This window comes from Oncorhynchus nerka, linkage group LG1 (genome assembly GCF_034236695.1).
Source record: "Oncorhynchus nerka isolate Pitt River linkage group LG1, Oner_Uvic_2.0, whole genome shotgun sequence".
Lineage (NCBI taxonomy): Eukaryota > Metazoa > Chordata > Actinopteri > Salmoniformes > Salmonidae > Oncorhynchus > Oncorhynchus nerka.
The window spans coordinates 35,433,516-35,459,968 of NC_088396.1; the positions used below are offsets into that span (position 1 = coordinate 35,433,516).

At 43.7% G+C, this 26,453-nt stretch overlaps 1 protein-coding gene across 1 annotated transcript in view; it reads right to left on the bottom strand.

Annotated features, from left to right (window-relative positions):
* Window positions 1–26,453, bottom strand: part of LOC115113735 (receptor tyrosine-protein kinase erbB-4-like) — a 305,373-nt gene that overhangs the window by 33,069 nt on the left and 245,851 nt on the right. The window contains exons 20-21 of the mRNA XM_065013396.1: window positions 16,363–16,548; window positions 14,050–14,160 (exon numbers count right to left, since the gene is read on the bottom strand). Coding sequence (XP_064869468.1) covers window positions 14,050–14,160; window positions 16,363–16,548 — 297 coding nt within the window. The remainder of the gene's footprint in view (window positions 1–14,049; window positions 14,161–16,362; window positions 16,549–26,453) is intronic.

The following is a 26,453-nucleotide window of genomic DNA, read 5'->3' on the forward strand; positions in this document are numbered from 1 at the left end:
AGTTAAATAAAGGTCAAATTAAAATTCACTCCCAATGGCTCCTAAATGGCCATTTAGGCTCCCTGCCTGATAGATTGTGAGGCTGTCCCCAATGGTAATGATGGAGGAAAAAAATGGATACAGTTACATATCGGGATATTATTTTTGACGGAAAGCATATTATATTGTTTTGACAATATACAAAACGTTTTTGCCCCCTTTCTAATTGTATCTACTTTAGCAAATGTTTTACACTGAATGTTATCAGATCTTCAACCAAAACCTACAATTATAAAAAGGGAACCTGAGTGAACAAATACACAACAATGACATACTTATTTCATTTATTTCATAAACAAAGTTATGCAACACCCAATGACCCTGTGTGAAAAAGTAATTGCCTCCTTACACCCAGTAACTGGTTGTGGCACCTTTAGCTGCAATGACTTCAAACAAATGCTTCCTGCAGTTGTTGATCTCCCACGTCGCTGTGTGTGGTTTTCGCCAGGCATAACGAGACCCATGTCATCCAGAAAGTTAGACTTTTGACTCATCTGTCCATAGAACATTCTTCCAAGAGTCTTGATGATCATCCAGGTGCTTCCATGTGCTTTTTGACTAACTTGAGTCAACTTTTTGGACAACATGAGTCCCATTATGTCTGGTGAAAACCTAACACTGCTTTCCACAGTAAGAACCTCATACCAACAGTCAAGCATAATGGTGGTGGTAGTGTAATGGTTCGGAGATGCTCAGGACCTGGACGACTTGCCTTATTAGAAGGAACCTTGAATTCTGCTCTGTATCAGAGAATTCTACAGGAGAATGTCAGGTCATCCGTCTGTGAGCTGAAGCTGAAGTGCAGCTGGGTCATGCAGCAAGACAATGATCAAAAACACACAATCATGTCTACAAAGCAACAAATTTGAAGTTTTGGAATGGCCTAGTCCAAGTCCTAATCCCAATTGAGATGTTGTTGAGATGTTGTCATATTCCGGGTTGGAGCGAGCGGTCGCATTCGCACTTCGGTCCGCAGGTAGTATAACTTTTCATTACATTTCATTACATTTCACTATAGCACAACGGTTTGATTTGTCTAATCTTAGCAATTTCTTCTTAGCTAGCTACATAGCCGTCTTTTGTATCAAAGATAATTGCGTAATTATCGTATTTCGTCGTCCTAACGTAGTCTACACTGCTATCTGCCCAGCAGCTAGCCAGCTAGCCAGCTAGCTAACGTCCACCGTCTACCGAATAGCAGCACTGTAAAAACTATTACACTCAACTGAACGACTTGATTAGTGTAGTGTTAGCTAGCTACATAGTTGTCTTTGCTGTCTTCGTATCCAAGATAATTGTGTAGTTTAGAGTGTGTAGTCTTAGAGTGATTATCTTAATTTACCGAGGTTAGCTAGCCAGCTATTTGTCGTCCTTAACGTAGGAGACACTGCTAGCTAGCCAACAGCTAGCCAACGTCTACCGAATAGAACTTCCTCACTCAACAACCCGGTCGCATTCCGCTTCGCTCCACAGGTAGTATCACATTTTCATTTCATTTCATTACAGTACAACGGTTTGATTTGTTTGATCGTAGCTAGCTACATAGCTAGCTACATAGCCGTCTTTGTATCAAAGATAATTGTGTAGTCTAGAGCGATTTTCTAGGTTAGCTAGCCAGCTATTGTCGTTCTTTTAATGCAACGTAACGTAATCAACACTGCTAGCTAGCCAGCTAGCCCCCGAATAGCAGCACTGTAGAAACTATCACACTCAACGGAACAACTTGATTAGTGTAGTGTCAACAACGCAGCCACTGCCAGCTAGCCTACAAAGTCAACAACGCAGCCACTGCCAGCTAGCCTACTTCAGCAGTACTGTATCATTTTAATCATTTTAGTCAATAAGATTCTTGCTACGTAGCTTAACTTTCTGAACATTCGAGACGTGTAGTCCACTTGTCATTCCAATCTCCTTTGCATTAGCGTAGCCTCTTCTGTAGCCTGTCAACTATGTGTCTGTCTATCCCTGTTCTCTCCTCTCTGCACAGACCATACAAACGCTCCACACCGCGTGGCCGCGGCCACCCTAATCTGGTGGTCCCAGCGCGCACGACCCACGTGGAGTTCCAGGTCTCCGGTAGCCTCTGGAACTGCCGATCTGCGGCCAACAAGGCAGAGTTCATCTCAGCCTATGCCTCCTCTAGTCCCTCGACTTCTTGGCACTGACGGAAACATGGATCACCACAGATAACACTGCTACTCCTACTGCTCTCTCTTCGTCCGCCCACGTGTTCTCGCACACCCCGAGAGCTTCTGGTCAGCGGGGTGGTGGCACCGGGATCCTCATCTCTCCCAAGTGGTCATTCTCTCTTTCTCCCCTTACCCATCTGTCTATCGCCTCCTTTGAATTCCATGCTGTCACAGTTACCAGCCCTTTCAAGCTTAACATCCTTATCATTTATCGCCCTCCAGGTTCCTCGGAGAGTTCATCAATGAGCTTGATGCCTTGATAAGCTCCTTTCCTGAGGACGGCTCACCTCTCACAGTTCTGGGCGACTTTAACCTCCCCACGTCTACCTTTGACTCATTCCTCTCTGCCTCCTTCTTTCCACTCCTCTCCTCTTTTGACCTCACCCTCTCACCTTCCCCCCCTACTCACAAGGCAGGCAATACGCTCGACCTCATCTTTACTAGATGCTGTTCTTCCACTAACCTCATTGCAACTCCCCTCCAAGTCTCCGACCACTACCTTGTATCCTTTTCCCTCTCGCTCTCATCCAACACTTCCCACACTGCCCCTACTCGGATGGTATCGCGCCGTCCCAACCTTCGCTCTCTCTCCCCCGCTACTCTGCCTCCTCAACCCTCCTCTCCTCCCTTTCTGCATCCTTTGACTCTCTATGTCCCCTATCCTCCAGGCCGGCTCGGTCCTCCCCTCCCGCTCCGTGGCTCGACGACTCATTGCGAGCTCACAGAACAGGGCTCCGGACAGCCGAGCGGAAATGGAGGAAAACTCGCCTCCCTGCGGACCTGGCATCCTTTCACTCCCTCCTCTCTACATTTTCCTCTTCTGTCTCTGCTGCTAAAGCCACTTTCTACCACTCTAAATTCCAAGCATCTGCCTCTAACCCTAGGAAGCTCTTTGCCACCTTCTCCTCCCTCCTGAATCCTCCCCCTCCCCCTCCTCCCTCTCTGCAGATGACTTCGTCAACCATTTTGAAAAGAAGGTCGACGACATCCGATCCTCGTTTGCTAAGTCAAACGACACCGCTGGTTCTGCTCACACTGCCCTACCCTGTGCTCTGACCTCTTTCTCCCCTCTCTCTCCAGATGAAATCTCGCGTCTTGTGACGGCCGGCCGCCCAACAACCTGCCCCCTTGACCCTATCCCCTCCTCTCTTCTCCAGACCATTTCCTTCTCCCTTACCTCACCTCGCTCATCAACTCATCCCTGACCGCTGGCTACGTCCCTTCCGTCTTCAAGAGAGCGAGAGTTGCACCCCTTCTGAAAAAACCTACCCTCGATCCCTCCGATGTCAACAACTACAGACCAGTATCCCTTCTTTCCTTTCTCTCCAAAACTCTTGAACGTGCCGTCCTTGGCCAGCTCTCCCGCTATCTCTCTCAGAATGACCTTCTTGATCCAAATCAGTCAGGTTTCAAGACTAGTCATTCAACTGAGACTGCTCTTCTCTGTATCACGGAGGCGCTCCGTACTGCTAAAGCTAACTCTCTCTCCTCTGCTCTCATCCTTCTAGACCTATCGGCTGCCTTCGATACTGTGAACCATCAGATCCTCCTCTCCACCCTCTCCGAGTTGGGCATCTCCGTCGCGGCCCACGCTTGAATTGCGTCCTACCTGACAGGTCGCTCCTACCAGGTGGCGTGGCGAGAATCTGTCTCCTCACCACGCGCTCTCACCACTGGCGTCCCCAGGGCTCTGTTCTAGGCCCTCTCCTATTCTCGCTATACACCAAGTCACTTGGCTCTGTCATAACCTCACATGGTCTCTCCTATCATTGCTATGCAGACGACACACAATTAATCTTCTCCTTTCCCCCTTCTGATGACCAGGGCGCTTAATCGCATCTCTGCATGTCTGGCAGACATATCAGTGTGGATGACGGATCACCACCTCAAGCTGAACCTCGGCAAGACGGAGCTGCTCTTCCTCCCGGGAAGGACTGCCCGTTCCATGATCTCGCCATCACGGTTGACAACTCCATTGTGTCCTCCTCCCAGAGCGCTAAGAACCTTGGCGTGATCCTGGACAACACCCTGTCGTTCTCAACTAACATCAAGGCGGTGGCCCGTTCCTGTAGGTTCATGCTCTACAACATCCGCAGAGCACGACCCTGCCTCACACAGGAAGCGGCGCAGGTCCTAATCCAGGCACTTGTCATCTCCCGTCTGGATTACTGCAACTCGCTGTTGGCTGGGCTCCTGCCTGTGCCATTAAACCCCTACAACTCATCCAGAACGCCGCAGCCCGTCTGGTGTTCAACCTTCCCAAGTTCTCTCACGTCACCCCGCTCCTCCGCTCCCTCCACTGGCTTCCAGTTGAAGCTCGCATCCGCTACAAGACCATGGTGCTTGCCTACGGAGCTGTGAGGGGAACGGCACCTCAGTACCTCCAGGCTCTGATCAGGCCCTACACCCAAACAAGGGCACTGCGTTCATCCACCTCTGGCCTGCTCGCCTCCCTACCACTGAGGAAGTACAGTTCCCGCTCAGCCCAGTCAAAACTGTTCGCTGCTCTGGCCCCCCAATGGTGGAACAAACTCCCTCACGACGCCAGGACAGCGGAGTCAATCACCACCTTCCGGAGACACCTGAAACCCCACCTCTTTAAGGAATACCTAGGATAGGATAAAGTAATCCTTCTCACCCCCCCCTTTAAAAGATTTAGATGCACTATTGTAAAGTGGCTGTTCCACTGGATGTCATAAGGTGAACGCACCAATTTGTAAGTCGCTCTGGATAAGAGCGTCTGCTAAATTACTTAAATGTAAATGTAAATGTTGTAGGACATGAAACGAGCGGTTCTTGCTTGAAAACCCACAAATGTTGCTGAGCAGTTTAGCATGCAAAAGAGTGGGCCAAAATTCCTCCACAGTGATGTGAGAGAAATCAACAACTACAGGAAGCATTTGGTATCATTCATTGCAGCTAAAGGTGCCACATGAGTTATTGAGAGTAAGCGGGCAATTACTTTTTTCACACAGGGGAATTGGGTGTTGCATAACTTTGTTAATTAAATAGATAAAATAAGTGTACATTTTTAGTTGTTGTTATTTGTAAACTGAGGTTCCTTTATCTAATGTTAGGTTTTGGTTGAAGATCTGATTACATTCAGTATGAAAAAAATATTCAAAAATATTCAAAAATCTGAAACGGGGCAAATGCTTTTTTACAGCACTGTAGTTGCCTGTACCAGAGAAAAAGGAGAAAGGAGAAAGAGAAACCTGTAGGTATAATATTTAGGTCTCCAAGGTTGTGTAAACTCAATGTTCAAATAAACTATTTAATTGGGTTTGTGAGAAACCAATTGATGGTGCCATCTGAAGCTGAAAGGAATTTACGCGCTTGGCATAGCAGCCATCTCACCTCATTTGTTGGATATTAGACTGTCGCTGTGATGTAATTATGTGACAAGATCCTTTTCTCTCCTCTGAGGATTTAGGTATGAGAGTGTGTGTGTAAGAGAGAGACAGAGAAAGAGAGAGGGAGAAGGAAGTGTGTGTGTGTGTGTGTGTGTGTGTGTGTGTGTGTGTGTGTGTGTGTGTGTGTGTTTGCGTGCGCGCGTGTGTGTGTGTGTGTGTGTGTTTGAGTGAGTGTCAGAGATGTGTGTCTGCGTGTGGTCTGGGGCTGTCAGGCTGTCATTTGTCTGTCATTCTGCCCTCCTCCATTGTGTGACCAGCCTCCAGTCATCCATTTCCCTACTGTCTCTCCTCCACCCATCCATCTCTTCCTGCCTTTAATTCAGCACTCCGCACTCTGTGAATGTATGCATGTGTGTGTGTATGCGTGCATGCGTGTGTTTGTGTGTGTGTGCACTGGCATGTGTGTGTGTGTAAATCTCGATGACCCTCTCTACTTCCTGCTGTCTGTTTGCACTTAGTGTTTGCTACTGCCTGCTGTCTCGAGGACAGTGAGAAACTTCTGTAACATACAGCGTCACATCCGGATGAAGCATATTCTCACACCAATTGACTCCACTAGCAGAGCTCCACTATATAAACTAAACTATGCCTGCTCCCCCTCGAAAAGGGCCAGGGAGGGGGAAACAAGTGAGTGAAGGGGGAAACAAGTGAGTGAAGGGATAGAGGGATGGAGTGATGGACAGACGCACCCTGGGGTCTAAATAATGAGGCGGCGAGGGAGATGTTTGTTCACCCCGGGAGTGAAAGAGAGAGAATAGTGTATAGAGAGTGCGAGAGAGAAGGAGGGAGAAAGAAAGAGAGAGAGAGGAGGGAGAAAGAGAGAGAGAGAGAGAGAGGGAGAGAGAGAGAAAGAAAGAGAGAAAGAAAGAAAAAAAGAAAGAAAGAAAGAAAGAAAGAAAGAAAGAAAGAAAGAAAGAAAGAAAGAAAGAAAGAAAGAAAGAAAGAAAGAAAGAAAGAAAGAAAGAAAGAAGGGAGGGAGGGGGAGAGATATTTGCTCAGTATCGGGAGAGATGTTTGCACAGAGAAATGACCTCAAGATGAGTCTTACAGAATACTAGGAGAGCTTCCATACAACGGGAGAAGAGGGGACTGGAGAAGATAACTAGTCAATGTCTGCAACCTGCCAACTAAACCAAATAATTATCAGAGCTAGATAGTGTGAACAAAATGACGACAGCTGCAGTAATAGCCGTCATATTGAAGGTTCATCTGTACGACAGTAATCCTCAGCTGTCTTTAGCTCCACAAGGACATGTACTGGATATGTGAGAGAGTGATGTGATAGAGATAAATACAACAACAGAGGACTGCATAGGTTCTGTTAGCAATATGAACCTCTGCCTTCTGTTCAATTCTTTCTGTTCTGTTCTAAAAGTAGAAATACAGTGATTCTAGTTCTATTTGTTTTAACTCCATGGTTCTAACTGTCAGGCCTGGCCGAGTGAGCTCAGCTAACCAACATGTCCCCATGCAGAATGACTCTGTGATGCTGATGAGAGAAATGAGACACAGGAGGAGATACAGCTCAGGAGAGATGGAGTAAGAAGGAGGACACAGTGAGAAAGAGAAAGTGTGAGAAGTGGAGATTGAAATAAAGAGAGAGAAAAAAAGGGAATAAAAAGCTGTGGAGTTAAAAGGACAGGACACACTGTGAGGTAGACAGAAAGCCAGGGATGTACCTCAAGAAAGAAAGATGTAGACGAAAAAGAAAATAAATAAAAAACAGTGCATGGTGGTGGCGTATCCCCTGATTAATCTGCTCATTAGAATGTATCCCACGGCTTATTATTCCATTAATAATCCATTGTGTGAAGGGCTGTCTGACGCAGAGAGAGACACAAAGAGAGAGAGAGAAAGAGGTATAGAAAGCGCAAGATAGAGAGGCGTCTCACCTCGCCTCCCAGACACAGATTAACTTCCCAGGAGCCAGGGAGCCTGGAGAGTCACGAATTGCCCTGCAGTGAGGGAGCACATTTACCTTGTGTATTAAGTATAGCGGTGGAGGGTACATTAAGGAACGGGCACAGACACTCCCATATATAGCGTGCACAGTCATCTGCCTACATGGCGTTCATGTTCATTGCCTGATTAAATAGTCTAAACGTATCTTTCTGTGTCCTTGTTATTGGATTGTACTTTCACCATGTCACGGACATAATACTGGCATTGAAGCGGATTCGGACTGGAATGTTTTGAAGAGGTTTAATGAGTAAACGTCAAAGTGTATTTTCCTTTTCCGACGCTATCATGGCTTTGATTGGGAAGATTGAGTTTGTTGATGAAAAGGATAGCTACTGGGAGGAGTACATTGAAAGGCTGGAATGTGTTTCGTGGATAATGACATTGATAACGCCAAACAGAAACCCATTGTGCTGATGAGCGTGTTGTCTACATTACATTCTCTTCTCAATCCAGCCCTCCCTACTGCAAAGAGTTATGATGATATAGTGGCATCTCTGTCAGACATTGTGCATATATTTCATTTTAATAACTGTAAACAAAAGGCAGATCAGAATAACTCCAGTTTTATTGCTGGGCTGAGCCGGATTTCGGTGCACTGTAATTTTGTAGATCAGCTGGATGTGGGGGAGCCCATAATTCCATACAGCTGTAGGTTTAGTGCGGCAACCTGTCACCACTGTAAAAGAAGGGGACATATACACTATATATACAAAAGTATGTGGACACCCATTCAAATTAGTGGATTCGGCTATTGCTGACAGGTGAATAAAATCAAGCACACAGCCATGCAATCTGCTTAGACAAACATTGGCAGTAGAATGGTCTTACTGAAGAAGAGCTCAGTGACTTTGAACTGGACACCGTCATAGGATGCCACCTTTCCAACAAGTAGTAAAATTTCTTCCCTGCTAGAGCTAACCCAATCAACTGTAAGTGCTGCGGAAAAGTGGAAACATCTAGGAGCAACAATGGCTCAGCCAGAATTCTTGCAAGACAATGGGTATTAACCTGTTAGTACTCTAGGGGCAGTATTTCATTTTTGGATAAAAATACGTGCCCGTTTTAAGTGCAATATTTTGTCACGAAAAGATGCTCGAATATGCTTGGAAATGATAGTTTTGGAAAGAAGACAGTCTTACGTTTCCAGAAATGCAAAGATTTTCACTGTGAGTCCCTTAGAACAAATGCTTCGGGCAAAACCAAGATGTATGACCGACCAGGAAATACACAGGATTGCTGAGGCTACGTTTTCCATGATCGCCTTATATGGCTGTGAATGCGACAGGAATGAACGGACTCTTTCTCTTGTTTCTCCAAGGTCTCTGCAGCATTGTGACGTATTTGTAGGCATATCATTGGAAGATTGACCATAAGAGACTACAATTGCCAAGTGTCCCGCTTGGTGTCTGCGTGGCAATTGGTGCGAAAAGTCAGGTCCCGGTATTTTTCCATTCAAATCTCAGAACAAACCAGGCTACAAGGACGGTGCTTTCAATGGAGAGAAATATGACAAACCACCTTCAGGATTGATTCAAACAACGTTTTCCATGTTTCAGTCGATATTATGGAGTTAATTCGGAAAAAAGTTTGACATGTAGGTGACTGAATTTTCGGTTAGTTTCGGTAGCCAAATGCATAGTAACAAAAGGGAACGATGTGTCCTACACGAGAATCTTTCAGGAAAAACGGGACATCTGCTATGTAACTGAGAGTCTCCTCATTGAAACATCTGAAGTTCTTCAAAGGTAAATTATTTTATTTGATTCCTTGGCTGGTTTTTGTGAATATGTTGCGTGCTAAATGCTAACGCTAATGCTAAGCTAGCTATCACCACTCTTACACAAATTAGTGATTTTCTCTGGTTCTAACGCATATTTTGAAAATCTGAGATGACAGGATTGTTAAGAAAAGGATAAGCTTGAGAACAGGCATATTTATTTCGTTTCATTTGCGATTTTTAAAAATCGCTAACGTTGCGTTATGGTAATGAGCTTGAGGCTGTAGTAACGATACCGCATGCGGGATGGGGCGTACTATCAGGTTAAGGCAATGGTCACAGGCCCAGTTAAAGATGCCGGGTAGAATTTTGGTGGATGTGAGCTATCGAGGTGACCCCAGCAGAGACCCCTGCAAAACTACCCAGATTCGATTATCAAGGAGCATGAAAAAGCTTTCCAGGGGTTTGGGCTTTACAGGGGGCACCCTGTGTCCATAGCCAATCGACCCTAAGTTCTTTAAAACTCGACCAGTACCTTTCCCTCTCCGGCCGAAGGTATGAGGCTCTGGAGAAACTGCAGTGATCCCTGATGTTTACCCCTTGCCAACGCTGGCTGAGCTGTTTGCGACGTTGGTAGGAGGGGTAGTGTCTACAAAGCTGGATATAAGACAAACCTACCAGCATCTAGCTTTGGATGATGATGCAAGGGAGCTCCTGAATATCAACACACACCGGGGGCTTTTTAGAGCAACAAAGTACCAGTTTGGAGTGTCCAGAGCGGTGGCGATTTAACCAAGAATATAACCAAAAATTTACAACTTTCAGATGAGACTGAATTAAGGTGACGATTAATATTGACTGCTGTTAACCTCTTACCTCTACCTGGGACGCTTGCGTCCCAACTAGAGCTCTGGAAATGCAAATGCGCTACGCTAAATGCTAATAGTATTAGTTAAAACTCAAAAGTTCATTAAAATACACATGCAGGGTATCAAATTAAAGCTACACTCGTTGTGAATCCAGGCAACAAGTCAGATTTTTAAAATGCTTTTCGGCGACAGCATGAGAAGCTATTATCTGATAGCATGCACCAATACACGACAACAGAAAAGCACAGCAGGGGACGTAAACAAAATAATTAGCATTTCGGCGTTACACAAACCGCACAATAAAATAGAAAACAGTCATTACCTTTCACCATCTTCTTTGTTGGCACTCCTAGATGTCCCATAAACACTATTGGGTCTTTATTTCGATTAAATCGGGCCATATAAAGCCAAGATATCGTTATATGTAGACTGTGTGATAAACGAAAAAAAACAGCGATTTCACAACGTAACGTCATTTTTTAAAATTCAAAAAGTAGACGATAAACTTTCACAAAACACTTCGAAATACGTTTGTAATGCTACTTTAGGTATTAGTAAACGTTAATAAGCGATAAAAATCATCCGTAGGCGATGTACATATCATTAGCTGTCGTCTTGGAAAAAATTTCAGGAGAGAGCTCTTCCGGAATGATCTGGGCGGAGACCGGAGGTACGTCGTGCCCCTCTTTCGGTTCAACCAAGAATCAAAGAGGATTAAATTCACAAGATACTCGACTGCATGGGGATGCTGTGGGAGTTGAATGCTCGGTCTTATCTAATTCGGCTCACTGTTAACAATTGCTGGAAGTGGCGCAATGATATTTATTTCCATTTTCTGTGATCAGGTTTTCCTGCGCTTTCCGATGTAACGCACGTTATGTAATAGCCACAATCGTGATTTAACCAGTTTTAAAAACGTCCGAGGGTTTCCTATACACACATTCTAACCATATGAACGTACTATATTCCTGGCATGAGTAGCAGGGCGCTGAAATGTTGCGCGATTTTTAACAAAATGTTCAAAAAAGTAGAGGGTAGGAGCAACTAGTTAATGTACAATATTACTAGGTCTTTAAGAGTTTATTTGGAAGATAACAGCTCTAAAAATATTATTTCGTTGTACCCCGACTCTCTAGTTAATTACATTTACATGATTAGCTCAATCAGGTAATATTAATTACGGAGAAATTATTTTATAGAATAGCATGTTATATTACTTAATCCGGCATAGCCAAAGACACGACAACGTTGACAAGGATGTCATACAACCAACCCAGGATAAGGTAAAGGCCATTAACCTCTTGAGTGTAGGGGGCAGGATTTTCGATTTTGGCTAAAAAACGTACCCATTTCAAACCGCCTATTTCTCAGGCCCAGAAACTAGAATATGCATATAATGGTCTGATTAGGATAGAAAACACTCTAAAGTTTCCAAAACTGTCAAAATATTGTCTGTGAGTATAACAGAACTGATATTGCAGGCGAAAACCTGAGGAAAATCAAACCAGGAAGTGCTGTTTTTCCTGAAACCTCTCTGTTCCATTGGATGCCTTGCCTCCATTTAAAGGGATATCAACCAGATTCCTTTCCCATGACTTAGTCAAGGTGTCAACATCTTTAGACATAGTTTCAAGCATTTATTTTGAAAAGTGAGTGAGGAAGATAACATCGAGTCAGTGGATAGTTGGGTGTTTGCAGAGTTTTTCTTGCACAACAGAGTGGGGCAGCCATTGTCTCTACCTCTCCTATTGAAAAAGCGACAGTCCCGTTTGATATATTATCGATTATACTTTTTAAAAACAACCTGAGGATTGATTATAAAAAAACATTTGACGTGTTTTTGTGGACATTACGGATACTATTTGGAATTTTTGTTTGCGATGTCGTGACCACTCGAGCCTGTGGATTTCTGAACCTAACGCACCAAACAAATGGAGGTATTTTGGATATAAAAATAATCTTTATGGAACAAAAGGAACATTTATTGTGTAACTGGGAGTCTTGTGAGTGCAAACATCTGAAGATCATCAAAGGTAAGCGATTTAATCTATTGCTTTTCTGACTTTTCTGACCAATCTACTTGGCTGCTAGGGTTTGTAATATTTTGTCTACTGAGAGAGATGTTCTTACATAAACGCTTGTTATGCTTTCGCTGAAAAGCTGTATTGAAATCTGACATGCCAGGTGGATTAACAAGCTAAACTGTGTTTTGCTATATTGCACTTGTGATTTCATGAAAATAAAATATTTTTTGTAATTTAATTTGAATTTGGCGCGCTACAATTCAGCGGGTGTTGATGAAAATGATCCTGCTAAAGGGATGGGTGCGTCAAGAAGTTAAGGAGGCACCTTCTTCCAAGAACAAGTCTGAGCTTCAGTCGTTTCTGGGGCTTCTCAACTTTTACAACTGCTTCCTGCCTGATAAAACTACAGTGTTGGAGCCCCTGTATCAACTACTGGACCAGGCAGTTCCCTGGAGGCTAAATGGCTGCTGTAAGCAGATGGGCTGCTAGCCCACTATGGTCACTATGGTCTGTGATGCATCTCCATATGGGCTAGTTGCTTTATTGAGTCATGTGGAATTTGATGGTCGTTAGGCACCTGTGTGCTAAACATTTAGGACCTTAAATGTCACTGAATATGCACAGCTGAATAAAGAGGCCCTGGTGATCATTTTTGCTGTCAAGAAGTTCCATCAGTACTTGTCAGGTCATCATTTTGTTGCCTACACTGACCACAAGCCCTTGCTGGGCTTGCTTCATCATATGAAGCGCATGCACCATCATATGAAGCCCATGCACCAGATTATTTCACCTCGATGTTCAGATGAAGCCTGATACTGGGAGCCCATAGTTATGAGCTTGGCTATCGTCCAGGGAAGAAGCTGGTTCATGTGGATGCCCTGAGTCACCTGCCACTTGCAACCCCTTTGTCTGTGGCACCATCTCCCTGGGAAGTGATGCTGTTCGTGGTGCCTGATGCCCCTCTCCATGCTTCTAGGATAGCCACACTGATCTTGAAGGATCCTGTTCTGTCCCGGGTGCTTCGCTGGGTTCGGGACAGTCGGGTTGTGGTTCCTCGCATAATTTGCATACTGGAATAGTGAGGATGAAGGCAATGGCACAGAGCTATGTGGTGGCCTGGGATGGACATGTAAATTGAGGCAGTGGTGTGCAGCTGCACCACCTGTCAGGAGTCACTACATGCTCCACCCAAGGTCACTATGCACCCATGGGAGTAGACAAGAAATGGTTTCGTCTTTGTAAAGACTTGCTGGGCCATTCAAAGGAAATAACTTTCTCATTGTAGTGGATTTCCACTCAAAGTGGTTGGAAGTAGCCATGGTTAGTTTGATGTCCTCTGCTGCTGTGTTAAGCACCTTCCGTCTCCTGTTTGCCACGGGTTGTGTGACATTCTGGTGTCAGACAATGGATCTGACTTCACATCTGCTGAGTTTAAAGAGTTCTGTTGGGCAGAGCTGAATCAGACGTCACAACAGCCCCATATCACCCATCCTCCAATGGCCAAGCTGAACGCATGGTTCAGACAACCAAGGAGGCTCTGTCTGGGATCTCGGTGAGTGACTGGCAGACCCGACTGTCAAGCTTCCTGCTGTCTAATCATGTTACACCCGTGGCTACTACTGGGAAGAGTCCAGTCGAGCTGTTAATTAACAGGCGATTGACAACTGCCTTAGACTGGCTGCACCTGGACTTCGCAAGTGAAATGCATATAAGGCAGGAGGATGATGCAGACAGGGGGCCACGGTCATTTAAGGCATTTTGAACCTGACGAGCTACTCTAGAGGCCCTAAGTGAGTCCCTGCAGTCATGGAAAAAGCCATTGGACCTGTTTCTTACAGGACTCAGACACCTAACGGTCAGGTGCACCGACGCCATGTGGATCAGCTGCTGGGCCAGGAGGCAGCAGCCCCCTTTGCTGCCACCTCCTTCCTCCCAGGCCTGGATGCTCTGGACACCACTCCTTTAGGTGGCAGAAGAGTGCCAAATTCCAGAGCCAAACCCTGATACTCAGCCCCAAGCTGAGCCCTTTCCGGCCGCAATTGGAGTGCCACCTCCACAAGCACAGGGGTTGCCGCCAGAGACTATTCAGGCACCTCCCTCACCACGCCCAGTTAGGTTGCGCCGCCCTCCCCAAGGTTATGGGGAACCCATTATGTGACTGGAGGAAAGGACTGTTGTGTATTGAGTATAGTCGTGGTGGGCACAGATATTCCCATATATAGTTTTCGCATCGATTTCTTAAAAATTTGAAATTCAGTTACATATGACTTCTCCCATAGTGAGGCCTAGCCACAGAGTGTATAGAGGAATGGTTTCCCAGGCCCATGTCCTCATTACCTGGGGCCTCTGACCTCATTACCTCGGGCCCCTGAGGGTCCACTGACTCACCCCTAGGAGAAGGCCATTACAACCATCACAGCCAGTGCCTTAGAAACACCTGGTCTCAGTCTCAAATGGCTCCATTTTCTACATTGTGTGGTTCTTTTGACCATCACCCTGTAGTGCACTGTTGAGATGTGATGTGTCTGTATCTGTTGTGTCTTGTAGTTAATTTGCTGTTGTATTGATTTACTGAATTTGAATGTTTGTGAGTTGTTTGTTCTCAGGGCACCATTGTGAATGAGACGCTGGTCTCAATTGGGTTCCTCTGAGTAAATGAAAGCGAGATACAATACAGAGAACAGGGCAACGCTTGGGAAAGCAGCCATAATGTATGCTTTCCCTGTGCAATGTAAAGTAATAAATACGCACTTTATTGGGGTATATATATTTGTCATTTAGTAGTGGCTTTTATCCAAAGCGACTTACAGTCATGAGAGCATGTGTTTTAAACCTAAGGTTGGTCGCAGAAATTGAACCAAATATCCCAGCGCTGTAAGCACTGTGCTCTATCAACTGAGCTACAGTGAACCGGAACATTCTGTTGGCCTACAGCAAGTGTTGTTCTTTTTTATTCCAACGGTAACTAATGCTTTAAAAGTTAATGGTAGAAAACTCCCAACTTTATCCCTCAACAGTGCCATATCTATGAGCAAAAGGGATATTTGTCTAAGATATTAAATCTACAAAAGAGTCTGCAGCGAGTGCCTTGCGTAACATTTTGGTTTGGAGCTGTGGGGTTGCAGTAGGGGTGTGAGACACGGTCTCTGTGTGTTATGTGTCACTGAAATGATTCTGAGCAAATAGAATGGTCCAATACCTCCGGATCCAAGGTGATGTGAGCTGCTGTCTTATTTACCTGTCTTTAAATTCAGAGGAATCAATTTGAGTCCACTGCCCTCGGAACTAAACATCCCCATCGGAACTAAACATCCCCATCGGAGGAAGATTTACAGACACAGATGTCTTCTTCACCCATCCAAGGATTAGGAGGGATGCATTTAATTAATTTGACTTATTACCTCCTGGGGGGTCGCAGGTTAAATTGGTAGAGCATTCTCACTCATGGGTGCAACAAATATAGCCCCTAACAAGGCACTCCTCCAAATATGTTCATGAGACAGAAACAACAATACCCTGCACCCACTAGTGGATACTGTATTATGTGGGGAGGAATTACAGTACCATTTAAAATACAGCAATTTTCCCACAATGCACCATTATTTATAGCAGGGATCATCAACTAAATTCAGCTGCGGGACGATTTTATCTTGAGCACACGGTCGGGCGGCGGAACATAGTATATATATGTAATTACATGTCATTTGTAGACTGCAAATTGACCGCAAGAAGCCCAAACAGATATAATGTTTGACTAAAACATAATAATTTCAAACCTTTCATATTATGCATGGGAATACTTGGGAACAGATTTCTTAAATTAAAATCACTTGGATATAATTTCCTAGGTGTTTTTACAGTCTTATGTCCAACAGTTATACTTTTTTTGCTCTGAAAACTTGGGGGACCAAATAAAACCATTGGCCCGCAGGCTGCTGAGTAACCCTGCTGGGTAACCCTGACCTACAGTATGCTGCATTTTTTTGTTACTGTTGATAATATCTAAAATGACTGTATAAATTACAGTTTTCCATTACAGTGTGGGTATGTAGAGTATGAGATACATACGAAAAAGGAGCACAAACAGAAAGTGTCTAAGATGGCACTCAAACTCCCAGACAAGATTGGACAATAACAGGTGAGTCCTACCTTGGCGATCTGGACACACCAGTTGAGCAGCAGCTGGGAGCCGATGTTGTCCTTGTGTTCGTGGACGTAATCGAGCAGGCAGCCATGGGGCATGAGCTGGGTGACCAGCTGGATGGTGGGGCTCAGGCAGACCCCCAGGAGACGGACCAGGTGAGGGTGTTCCATGCTGGCCATGATCAGAGCCTCCTGGGGAACACACACAGGAACTCAGGCCCACGCAGAGACCATACAGTACATTCACCAATTTTGTCAAAATGTTGTTATTAACATAGCCTTATTCTGTCCAATGTTCTCTACCTATATAGTACTCAAAATACGACAATTAATCTTAAATTAAAAATAATACAATATAAAAAACCTCTACAAAACCTCCCCGCAGTCAGCATCACACGATGAATAAAAAACAGTAAAAAGTGGGATACGTTTGTTGAGAATGAGGTGGACGAATTGGTCGTCCAATTGTCAATCTGCGGAGCACGTTTATTTCATGACAACTTCCAAGGCAACCACCAATGGAAGGAGTGCTTCAGCAAGAAGTTGCTTCTCAAAGTGGATGCTGTCCCTACCATCAATGTGGCTTCTAAAGCAACTCAAACATCCAGCAGCACCAGCAGAGACTGAGCATTATCATGGACTTCAGTGAGCATGGAAGTCAACTGGGTAAGTGAAAGAGATAGCTTGCTATGCTAAAGTTAGCTAGATCAAGTGCATTTAGCTCATGTCTTTAATCTAAATAACACTGATAAAACTAACCAAATGTAAACACGTCTGCCAGCTGCTGGTAGCTAACAGCTGATGCTGTCATACTATAGATCAGGGATGGGCAGCTGGCGGCCCCGCGGGCCTGCTTTTGTAGGCCTGCGGATACATTTCCAAAAACAAAAAAACATATATATATATTTTGTTTTTAGGAAGTCAGTTGGGTTTTCAACTTAATGTTAAGAGTTAAAATAGTAGAATATACAAGGTGTACAAGGTTCACTGACAGTCACTCAATTAGCCCATGTCAAAAAAAAATGGGGGATTGGTAAATTAGACTAGCCAGAAATACAACAAACTATTTGCAGTATTACTGCAAAAATGGAAGAGGAAAGTGGAAGGAGGAAAAAGTAAGGAACTTGTCTGTCGGCCCTGCATTTAGAAACATGATTGGTTAAAATTGTGATCAATTAAAAAGTATACCTGTTTCATTTCAGGACCAAACTATTTACAGCCGTGCAATATACAGTTGAAGTGGGAAGTTTACATACACTTAGGTTGGAGTCATTACAACTAGTTTACATACACTTAGGTTGGAGTCATTAAAATTAGTTTACATACACTTAGGTTGGAGTCATTAAAACTAGTTTACATACACTTAGGTTGGAGTCATTACAACTAGTTTACATACACTTAGGTTGGAGTCATTAAAATTTGTTTACATACACTTAGGTTGGAGTCATTAAAACTAGTTTACATACACTTAGGTTGGAGTCATTAAAACTAGTTTACATACACTTAGGTTGGAGTCATTAAAACTAGTTTATATACACTTAGGTTGGAGTCATTAAAACTAGTTTATATACACTTAGGTTGGAGTCATTAAAACTAGTTTACATACACTTAGGTTGGAGTCATTAACTAGTTTTTCAACCATTCCACACATCTCTTGTAGTTGTAGACCTCCACAAGTCTGGTTCATCCTTGGGAGCAATTTCCAAATGCACGAAGGAACCACGTTCATCTGTACAAACAATAGTATGCAAGTATAAACACCATGGGACAAAGCAGCCGTCATATTGCTCAGGAAGGAGACACGTTCTGTCTCCTAGAGGTGAACATACTTTAGTGCGAAAAGTGCAAATCAATCCCAGAACAACAGCAACAGATCTTGTGAAGATGCTGGAGGAAACAGGTACAAAAGTATCTGTATCCACAATAAAACGAGTCCTATATCGACATAACCTGAAAGGCCACTCAGCAAGGAAGAAGCCACTGCTCCAAAACCACCATAAAAAAGCCAGACAATGGTTTGAAACTGCACATGGGGACAAAGATCGTACTTTTTGGAGAAATGTCTTCTGGTCTGATGAAACAAAAATAGAACTGTTTGGCCATAATGAACTTTGTTATGTTTGGAGGAAAAAGGGGGAGGCTTGCAAGCCAAAGAACACCGTACCAACCATGAAGCATGGGGGTGGCAGCATCATGTTGTGGGGGTGCTTTGCTGCAGGAGAAACTGGTGCACTTCACAAAAATTAAGAAACATCTCAAGACATCAGTCAGGAAGTTAAATCTTGGCCGCAAATGGGTCTTCCAAATGGATAATGACCCCAAGCATACTTCCAAAGTTGTGGCAAAATGCCTTAAGGACAACAAAGTCAAGGTACTGGAGTAGCCATCACAAAGCCCTGACCTCAATCCTACAGAAAACGTGGGCAGAACTGAAAAAGCATTTGCGAGCAAGGAGGCCTACAAACCTGACTCAGTTACACCAGCTCTGTCAGGAGGAATGGGCCAAAATTAACCCAACTTATTGTGGGAAGCTTGTGGAAGGCTACCCGAAACGTTTCACCCAAGTTAACCAATTTAAAGGCAATGTTACCATATACTAATTGAGTGTATGTAAACTTCTGACCCAGTGGAAATGTGATGAAATAAACAAAAGCTGAAATAAATAATTCTCTCAACTATAATTCTGACATTTCACATTCTTAAAATAAAGTGGTGATCCTAACTGACATAAGACAGGAAATTGTTACTAGGATTAAATGTCAGGAACTGTGAAAGACTGATATAAATGTACTTGGCTAAGGTGTATGTAAACTTTCGACTTCAACTGCAGACTGCAAAATAGTTGGGACAAGATTTTTGACATTACGATTCCATGGCACGTGGTTTATGAATTGATACGCAAAACGACACCGGATTTTTCAATTTAAATTATTATACTAAATTCTTGCATCTGTTATTTATATGGGGGATACAGGAAACTGATTAAACAGCCAGCTCTTTAGATTTTGCTGCGAAGAGACTGAATCATTAGATCATTTGTTTTGGTACTGTCCATATGTAGCTTGTTTTTGGTCACAGGTCCAGGAATGGCTGAAGATTTGCAATATTTACCTGGAGCTAACTCTGCAGATAGCACTACTGGGAGATCTGAAAAGTCATAGTCAATCAATCAATAATATTATAATACTTTCAGCAAAAATGTTTATTTTCAATAAAAAATCTGTAGAAACAATGAGAATAGAAAGGTTCAGATATTTTGTGAAACATCACATTACAGTTGAAAAATATATGGCTAATTAAAATCCAACATGGATGGTGTTAAGAGATAGATGGGAGGGGTTGAATGGAGCTGAAGGTTGGGACTAATAACAACTAATAATGACACTAAAGTAAAACATACCGTGTCCGTAAACCGTATATGGGTTAAGAGCTTATGTGTAGGAGCACAGTTTGAAAGATATGACAAATAGAAATCAAACCAGATGGGCATCAGAAATAGATGAAATAAAACGCATATTTTAGACTGGACTTTTATTGTACCCAGCATAAGGTCCACCTGTGTAATGAGCAAGCTGTTTAATCAGTTTCTTGATATGCCACACCTGTTAGGTGGATGGATTATCTTGGCAAAGGAGAAATGCTCACTTACAGGGATGTAAAGACATTTGTGCATATTTTTGGGGCTGAGAAATAAGCTTTTTGTGCATATGGAACATTTCTGTGATATTTTATTTCAGCTCATGAAACATCAGGCCAATACTTTTCATGTTGCTAGATATATTAGTGATATTTTGTTCAGTGTAGTTAAGCTTGTCACTGGTATGCGCTTGGGAGGAGAGAATTCACTTTCTGTTTCATCTGCTGCTGGCTTGCTAATCAAATACGTATTTCCACTTGTAATTTTTATTCTATAAAGATTGTAATTGTGTCAATATGTTGTGAATATTGGAGAAAAATCCTCGCAGTCGTATTCCATACTAAATAGTGAAGTGCCACTTACATAGATATTACCATCTTACGTTTGGGGCTTTCCGCCAGTCTTCATGGTTTTTACATGCAGGGAGTATAAATGGTATACTTTTTCTTGTTAGAATCCATGTATATGACACATTATAAACTGGGTAGTTCGAGCCCTGAATGCTGATTGGCTGACAGCCATGGTAAAGCAGACCGTATACCACGGGTATGAGAAAACATGTATTTTTGCTGATCTAATTACATTGGTAACCAGTTTATAATAACAATTAGGCACCTCGGGGGTTTGTGGAAATATACCACAGCTAAGGGCTGTATCCAGGCCCTCCACGTTGGGTCGTGCATAAGAACAGCCCTTAGCCATGATATATTGGCCATATATCACACTCCCTGGGCCTTATTGCTTAAATTACAACACCAACACATAAATATACTACATGACCAAAAGTGTGTGGACACCTGATCAGCGAACATCTCATTCCAAAATCATGGGCATTAATATGGAGTTGGTCCCCTCTTTGGTGACATAACAGCCTCCACTCTTCTGGGAAGGCTTTCCACTAGATGCTGGAACATTGCTGTGGGGACTTGCTTCTATTCAGCCACAAGAGCATTAGTGAGGTTGGGCATTGATGTTGGGAAATGAGGCATTAATCGCAGTCAGCATTCCAATTCATCCCAAAAGGTGTTCGATGGGGCAGAGGTCAGGGTTCCGTGCAGGCCTCTCAAGTTCTTCCACACAAATCTCATCCCCAAACTATTTCAATGGAGCTGGAAGCACAGAATGGTCTAGAAAGAATATAATTTTATGCTGTAGCGTTACAATTTCCTTTCACTGGAACTAAGGGGCCTAAACCAAACCATGAAAAACAGCCCCAGACCATTATTCCTCATCCACCAAACTTTACAGTTGGCATTATGCATTCAGGCAGGTAACGTTCTCTTTGCTTCTGCAAAGCCCAGATTTGTCAGTCAGACTGCCAGATGGTGAGGTATGATTCATCACTCCAGAGAAAGTTTTTCCACTGAGTGCAATGGTGTCAAGCGTTAACACCACTCCAGCCAACGTTTGGCATTGCACATGGTGATCTTAGGCTTGTGTGCGGCTGCTCGGCCATGGAAACCCATTTAATGAAGCTTCCAACAAACAGTTATTGTGGTGACGTTGCTTCCAGAGGCAGTTTGGAACTCTGTAGTGAGCATTGCAACCGAGGACAGGAGATTTTTATACCCTGCGCACTTCAGCACTCGGCTGTGCTGTTCTGTGAGATTTTGTAGCCTACCACTTTGTGGCTGAGCCGTTTTTGCTCATAGATATTTGCACTTCACAATAACAGTGCTTACAGTTGACCGTGTCAGTTCTAGCAGTGCAGAACATTTACGAACTGACTTGTTGGAAAGGTGGCATCCTATGACGGTGCCACCTAGAAAGTTACTGAGGTCTTCAGTAAGGCCAATCTACTGCCAATATTTGTCTATGGAGATTGCATGGCTGTCTGCTCGATTCTATACACCTGTCAACAACGGGTTTGGCTGAAATAGCACGGATCCACTAATTAGAAGGGGTGTCCACATACTTTTGTATATACAGTATAGTGTATCTGATAGGGTCCATGATCTGCTACCTGGACTTTAAAGCCAATGACCTCAGAATAATATTTTTAAATATAGAACCTTATAGCCCAAAGCTCTCGATATGTCAGGGGGTAAAGGAACTCTTATGACTGAAATGTATTTTGAGCTCATTCAAATCATGCATTATTCCATTTGGTTAACTGATGAGCAGCACAAGTAAGATCAAGAAAAATATTAAAATGTAATCACCCAATTCTCAAGATACATACAGTACATACTAGCACTCACAAACGTGCACACAGCCACCAGCAGTACAGCCTATTAGTGTTAGCATTGATGAATGTGAGTGTGAATGTGAGTGTCAGTGTGTCTGTGTGTCTGTGTGTACGTTCAATTGCCCGTTTCTATGTGTTTATACAGATCTAGATACAATGGGATCACAGCAATTTAACAAAACAAAACCTAGGTACACCATTTCCATAAACAATGGAGGTTTAGACCACTAGCTTTTATATTGCAGTAATAAAGAAGGGCCCAGAGCTGTGGTTAGGTCTTCAAAAGGAATAACTCCATGCAGCACACACACACACACACACACACACACACACACACACACACACACACACACACACACACACACACACTGACTTCCAGAATACCACGGAGTTGACAGTTAACTTAATGAGTATTCATCCTCCTGCTATGCTGCTAGCTGCAGGAGGGAACAAGGCTGCTGCTCATTGGCCAAACCTCGCCAGGGGCCATCTCCACGTCTGTGTGTGTGTCTCTGTGTGTGTCCTTGTGTGTTTGCGTGTGTCTCTCCTCGTCCAAGACATGTGCCACTGCGTTTTGATTGCTGTTTAAATGAAGAAGCTGTGTGCAGACTCTTCCAATATCCTCCATGTCAGGGCGGGAGGAGAGCAGAGGGAGGGGTACGGAGGGAGGAAGATGGAGGGAGGAGAGCGGCGGAAGGAGAACTCAGGGAGAAGAACTAAGGGAGGAGAGTAAAGGGAGGGGGAAGAACGGACAGAGGCGGGCAGAGGGAGGAGAGCGGAGTGAGGAGAGCAGGGGGAGGTGTGTAAAGGGAGGAGAGCGAGGGAGGGAGGTGAACAGAGGGAGGAGAGCAGGGGGAGGAGTGTAAAGGGAGGAGAGCGAGGGAGGGAGGTGAACAGAGGGAGGAGAGCATGGGGAGGAGAGTGGTGGGAGGAGAGCAGAGGGAGGCAGCTCCTAAAAAAGCATCCTCGGTCTGAAGCTTGCCGCTGAAGTCTGTCTGAAGTCTGTCTCTCCAGCCGTGTAAGTTTGCTTCCCAAATGGCACTCTATTACCTTAATAGTGCATTACCTTTTATAGGAGTGAACTACTGTATATAGTAAATAGGTTGCCATTTGGAATGTAGACTCCTCTTCCCCTACCTCTCCACGTTGATCCCTCCTGTTTAGTCAATTAAATCTGAAGGTCTTCCTCCCCCCTCCTTACCCCCTCCTCCGCAATGCTGTCCTCCAGCTGAGATGTGGCTTTCCCACCAGCCCCGGCAGCAGAGAGACTCAGGGCAAGACGTGGTTCCATCTACTATTTAAAATCATTTCAATTACTGTGCCTAATTGCGCTGGCCTGTTGCAATTTAACCAATAGAATAGTACACTTCTGGCAGGGTAAAGCAAGTAAAAGATTGAAAGATTTCAAATAGTATTTGAAACCAGATCTGCTGAGCACCATTGGCTCCTCATGGAAGAGAGGAGGGGAGAAGGGAGTTGATGAGAGGAGGAGAGAAGAGGAGAGTACAGAGGGAGGAGAGGAGAGAAACAGACGAGGGAGGAAGTGAGGGGAGAAGAGTTCATTAGCATGGTGCTCAGCTGCTGAAACACTGTAGGGAAGGCCCAGCCTGCCTCCTCCTAGGTCCGTCACTCAAGACTGCCCACAAAGACATGCGCTGCGTACTGCACACACAAACACACACGCACTCACCACATGAAGTACATGCACGCACATGTGTACACACACATCAAAGCAGGATGATAAAAATGTAAATACAAACATGCTGTAATACAAACACAGTGTCAGACCGACAGACAGATGAAAACACCAGTGTAAATGGGGGAGGGGGGATTTCACCAACGTTGCATTACCAACCTAGTAGATAACTTCATTTTACTTTTAACATTGTTCCTTTTGAAATAAATGAGTGATGAATGTTTTATGAATAGATGGGGAATTGTATTTGTGAGCCATAGTCCTATGTGTACTGTATTTAGTATTTATCAGGATCCCCATTAGTTCCTACCAAAGCAGCAGCTACTCTTCCTGGGGTCCAAACAGTCAGCCATAGTCCTATGTGTAGTGTATTTAGTATTTATCAGGATCCCCATTAGTTCCTACCAAAGCAGCAGCTACTCTTCCTGGGGTCCAAACAGTCAGCCATATAGTCCTATGTGTACTGTATTTAGTGTATTTATCAGGATCCCCATTAGTTCCTACCAAAGCAGCAGCTACTCTTCCTGGGGTCCAAACAGTCAGCCATAGTCCTATGTGTAGTGTATTTAGTATTTATCAGGATCCCCATTAGTTCCTACCAAAGCAGCAGCTACTCTTCCTGGGGTCCAAACAGTCAGCCATAGTCCTATGTGTAGTGTATTTAGTATTTATCAGGATCCCCATTAGTTCCTACCAAAGCAGCAGCTACTCTTCCTGGGGTCCAAACAGTCAGCCATAGTCCTATGTGTACTGTATTTAGTATTTATCAGGATCCCCATTAGTTCCTACCAAAGCAGCAGCTACTCTTCCTGGGGTCCAAACAGTCAGCCATAGTCCTATGTGTAGTGTATTTAGTATTTATCAGGATCCCCATTAGTTCCTACCAAAGCAGCAGCTACTCTTCCTGGGGTCCAAACAGTCAGCCATAGTCCTATGTGTAGTGTATTTAGTATTTATCAGGATCCCCATTAGTTCCTACCAAAGCAGCAGCTACTCTTCCTGGGGTCCAAACAGTCAGCCATAGTCCTATGTGTAGTGTATTTAGTATTTATCAGGATCCCCATTAGTTCCTACCAAAGCAGCAGCTACTCTTCCTGGGGTCCAAACAGTCAGCCATAGTCCTATGTGTACTGTATTTAGTATTTATCAGGATCCCCATTAGTTCCTACCAAAGCAGCAGCTACTCTTCCTGGGGTCCAAACACATCATACCATTTTTTAAATAAATAAAACAGTACATCATAAAACATCATTACACCTCTATATACAATGCATTCGATAAGTATTCAGACCGCTTGACTTTTTCCACATTTTGTTACTATACAGACTTTATTCTAAAATGGATTAAACACAAAGAATGTCCACATCAATCTACACACAATACCCCATAATGACAAAGCAAAAACAGCTTTGTGCAAATGTATTATAAATAAAAACAGAAATACTTTATTTACATAAGTATTCAGACCCTTTGATATGAGCCTTGAAATTGAGCTCAGGTACATCCTTGCCATTGATCACTTTCTTTCATTTTTTAATGTAACCTTTATTTAACTAGGCAAGTCAGTTAAGAACCAATTCGTATTTACAATGACGGCCGACCATCATCCATCTACAACTTGATTGGAGTCCACCTATGGTAAATTCAATTGATTGGACATATAAGGTCCCACAGTTGACAGTGCATGTCACAGCAAAAACAAAAACAGCAAAGTACAGAGGGATCCTTGATGAAAACCTGCACCAGAGTGCTCAGGACCTCAGACTGGGCCGAAGGTTCACCTTCCAACAGGACAACGACCCTAAGCACACAGCCAAGACAACGCAGGAGTGGCTTCGGGACAAGTCTCTCAATGTCCTTGAGTGGCCCAGCCAGAGCCCGGACTTGAACCCGAATGAACATCTCTGGAGAGACCTGAAAATAGCTGTGCAGCGACGTTCCCCATTCTACCTGACAGAGCTTGAGAGGATCTGCAGAGAAGAATGGGAGAAATTCCCCAAATACAAGTGTGCCAAGCTTGTAGCGTCATACCCAAGAAGACTCAAGGCTGTAATCGTTGCCAAAGGTGCTTCAATAAAGTACTGAGTAAACGGTCTGAATACTTATGTAAATGTCATATTTCAGCTTATTTTATTTTATATATTTGCCCCCAACAAAAAAAACAGTTATTGCTTTGTCATTATGGGGTATTGTGTGTAGATTGATGAGGGAAAAAAACGATTTAATCAATTTTAGAATAAGGCTGTAACATAACAAAATGTGGAAAAAGTCAAGTGTCTGAATACTTTCCGAATGCGCTGTATATACAACACACAATGTATAATACCACCATGATACAATATTACAATGTACGTGTGTGTAGAGTGCGTATGCCAGCATCTGAGTGCGTATGCGTGTTTGCCTGTATGTGTGTGTTTGTGTGTCTCTTCACAGTCCACGGTGTTCAATAAGGTGTACTTTTATCTGTTTTTTAAATCTGATTTTACTGCTTGCATGAATAACTTGATATGGAATAGAGTTCAATGTCGTCATGTAGTCTCGGTGTAGTACTGTGCGTTTCCCATAGTCTTTTCTAG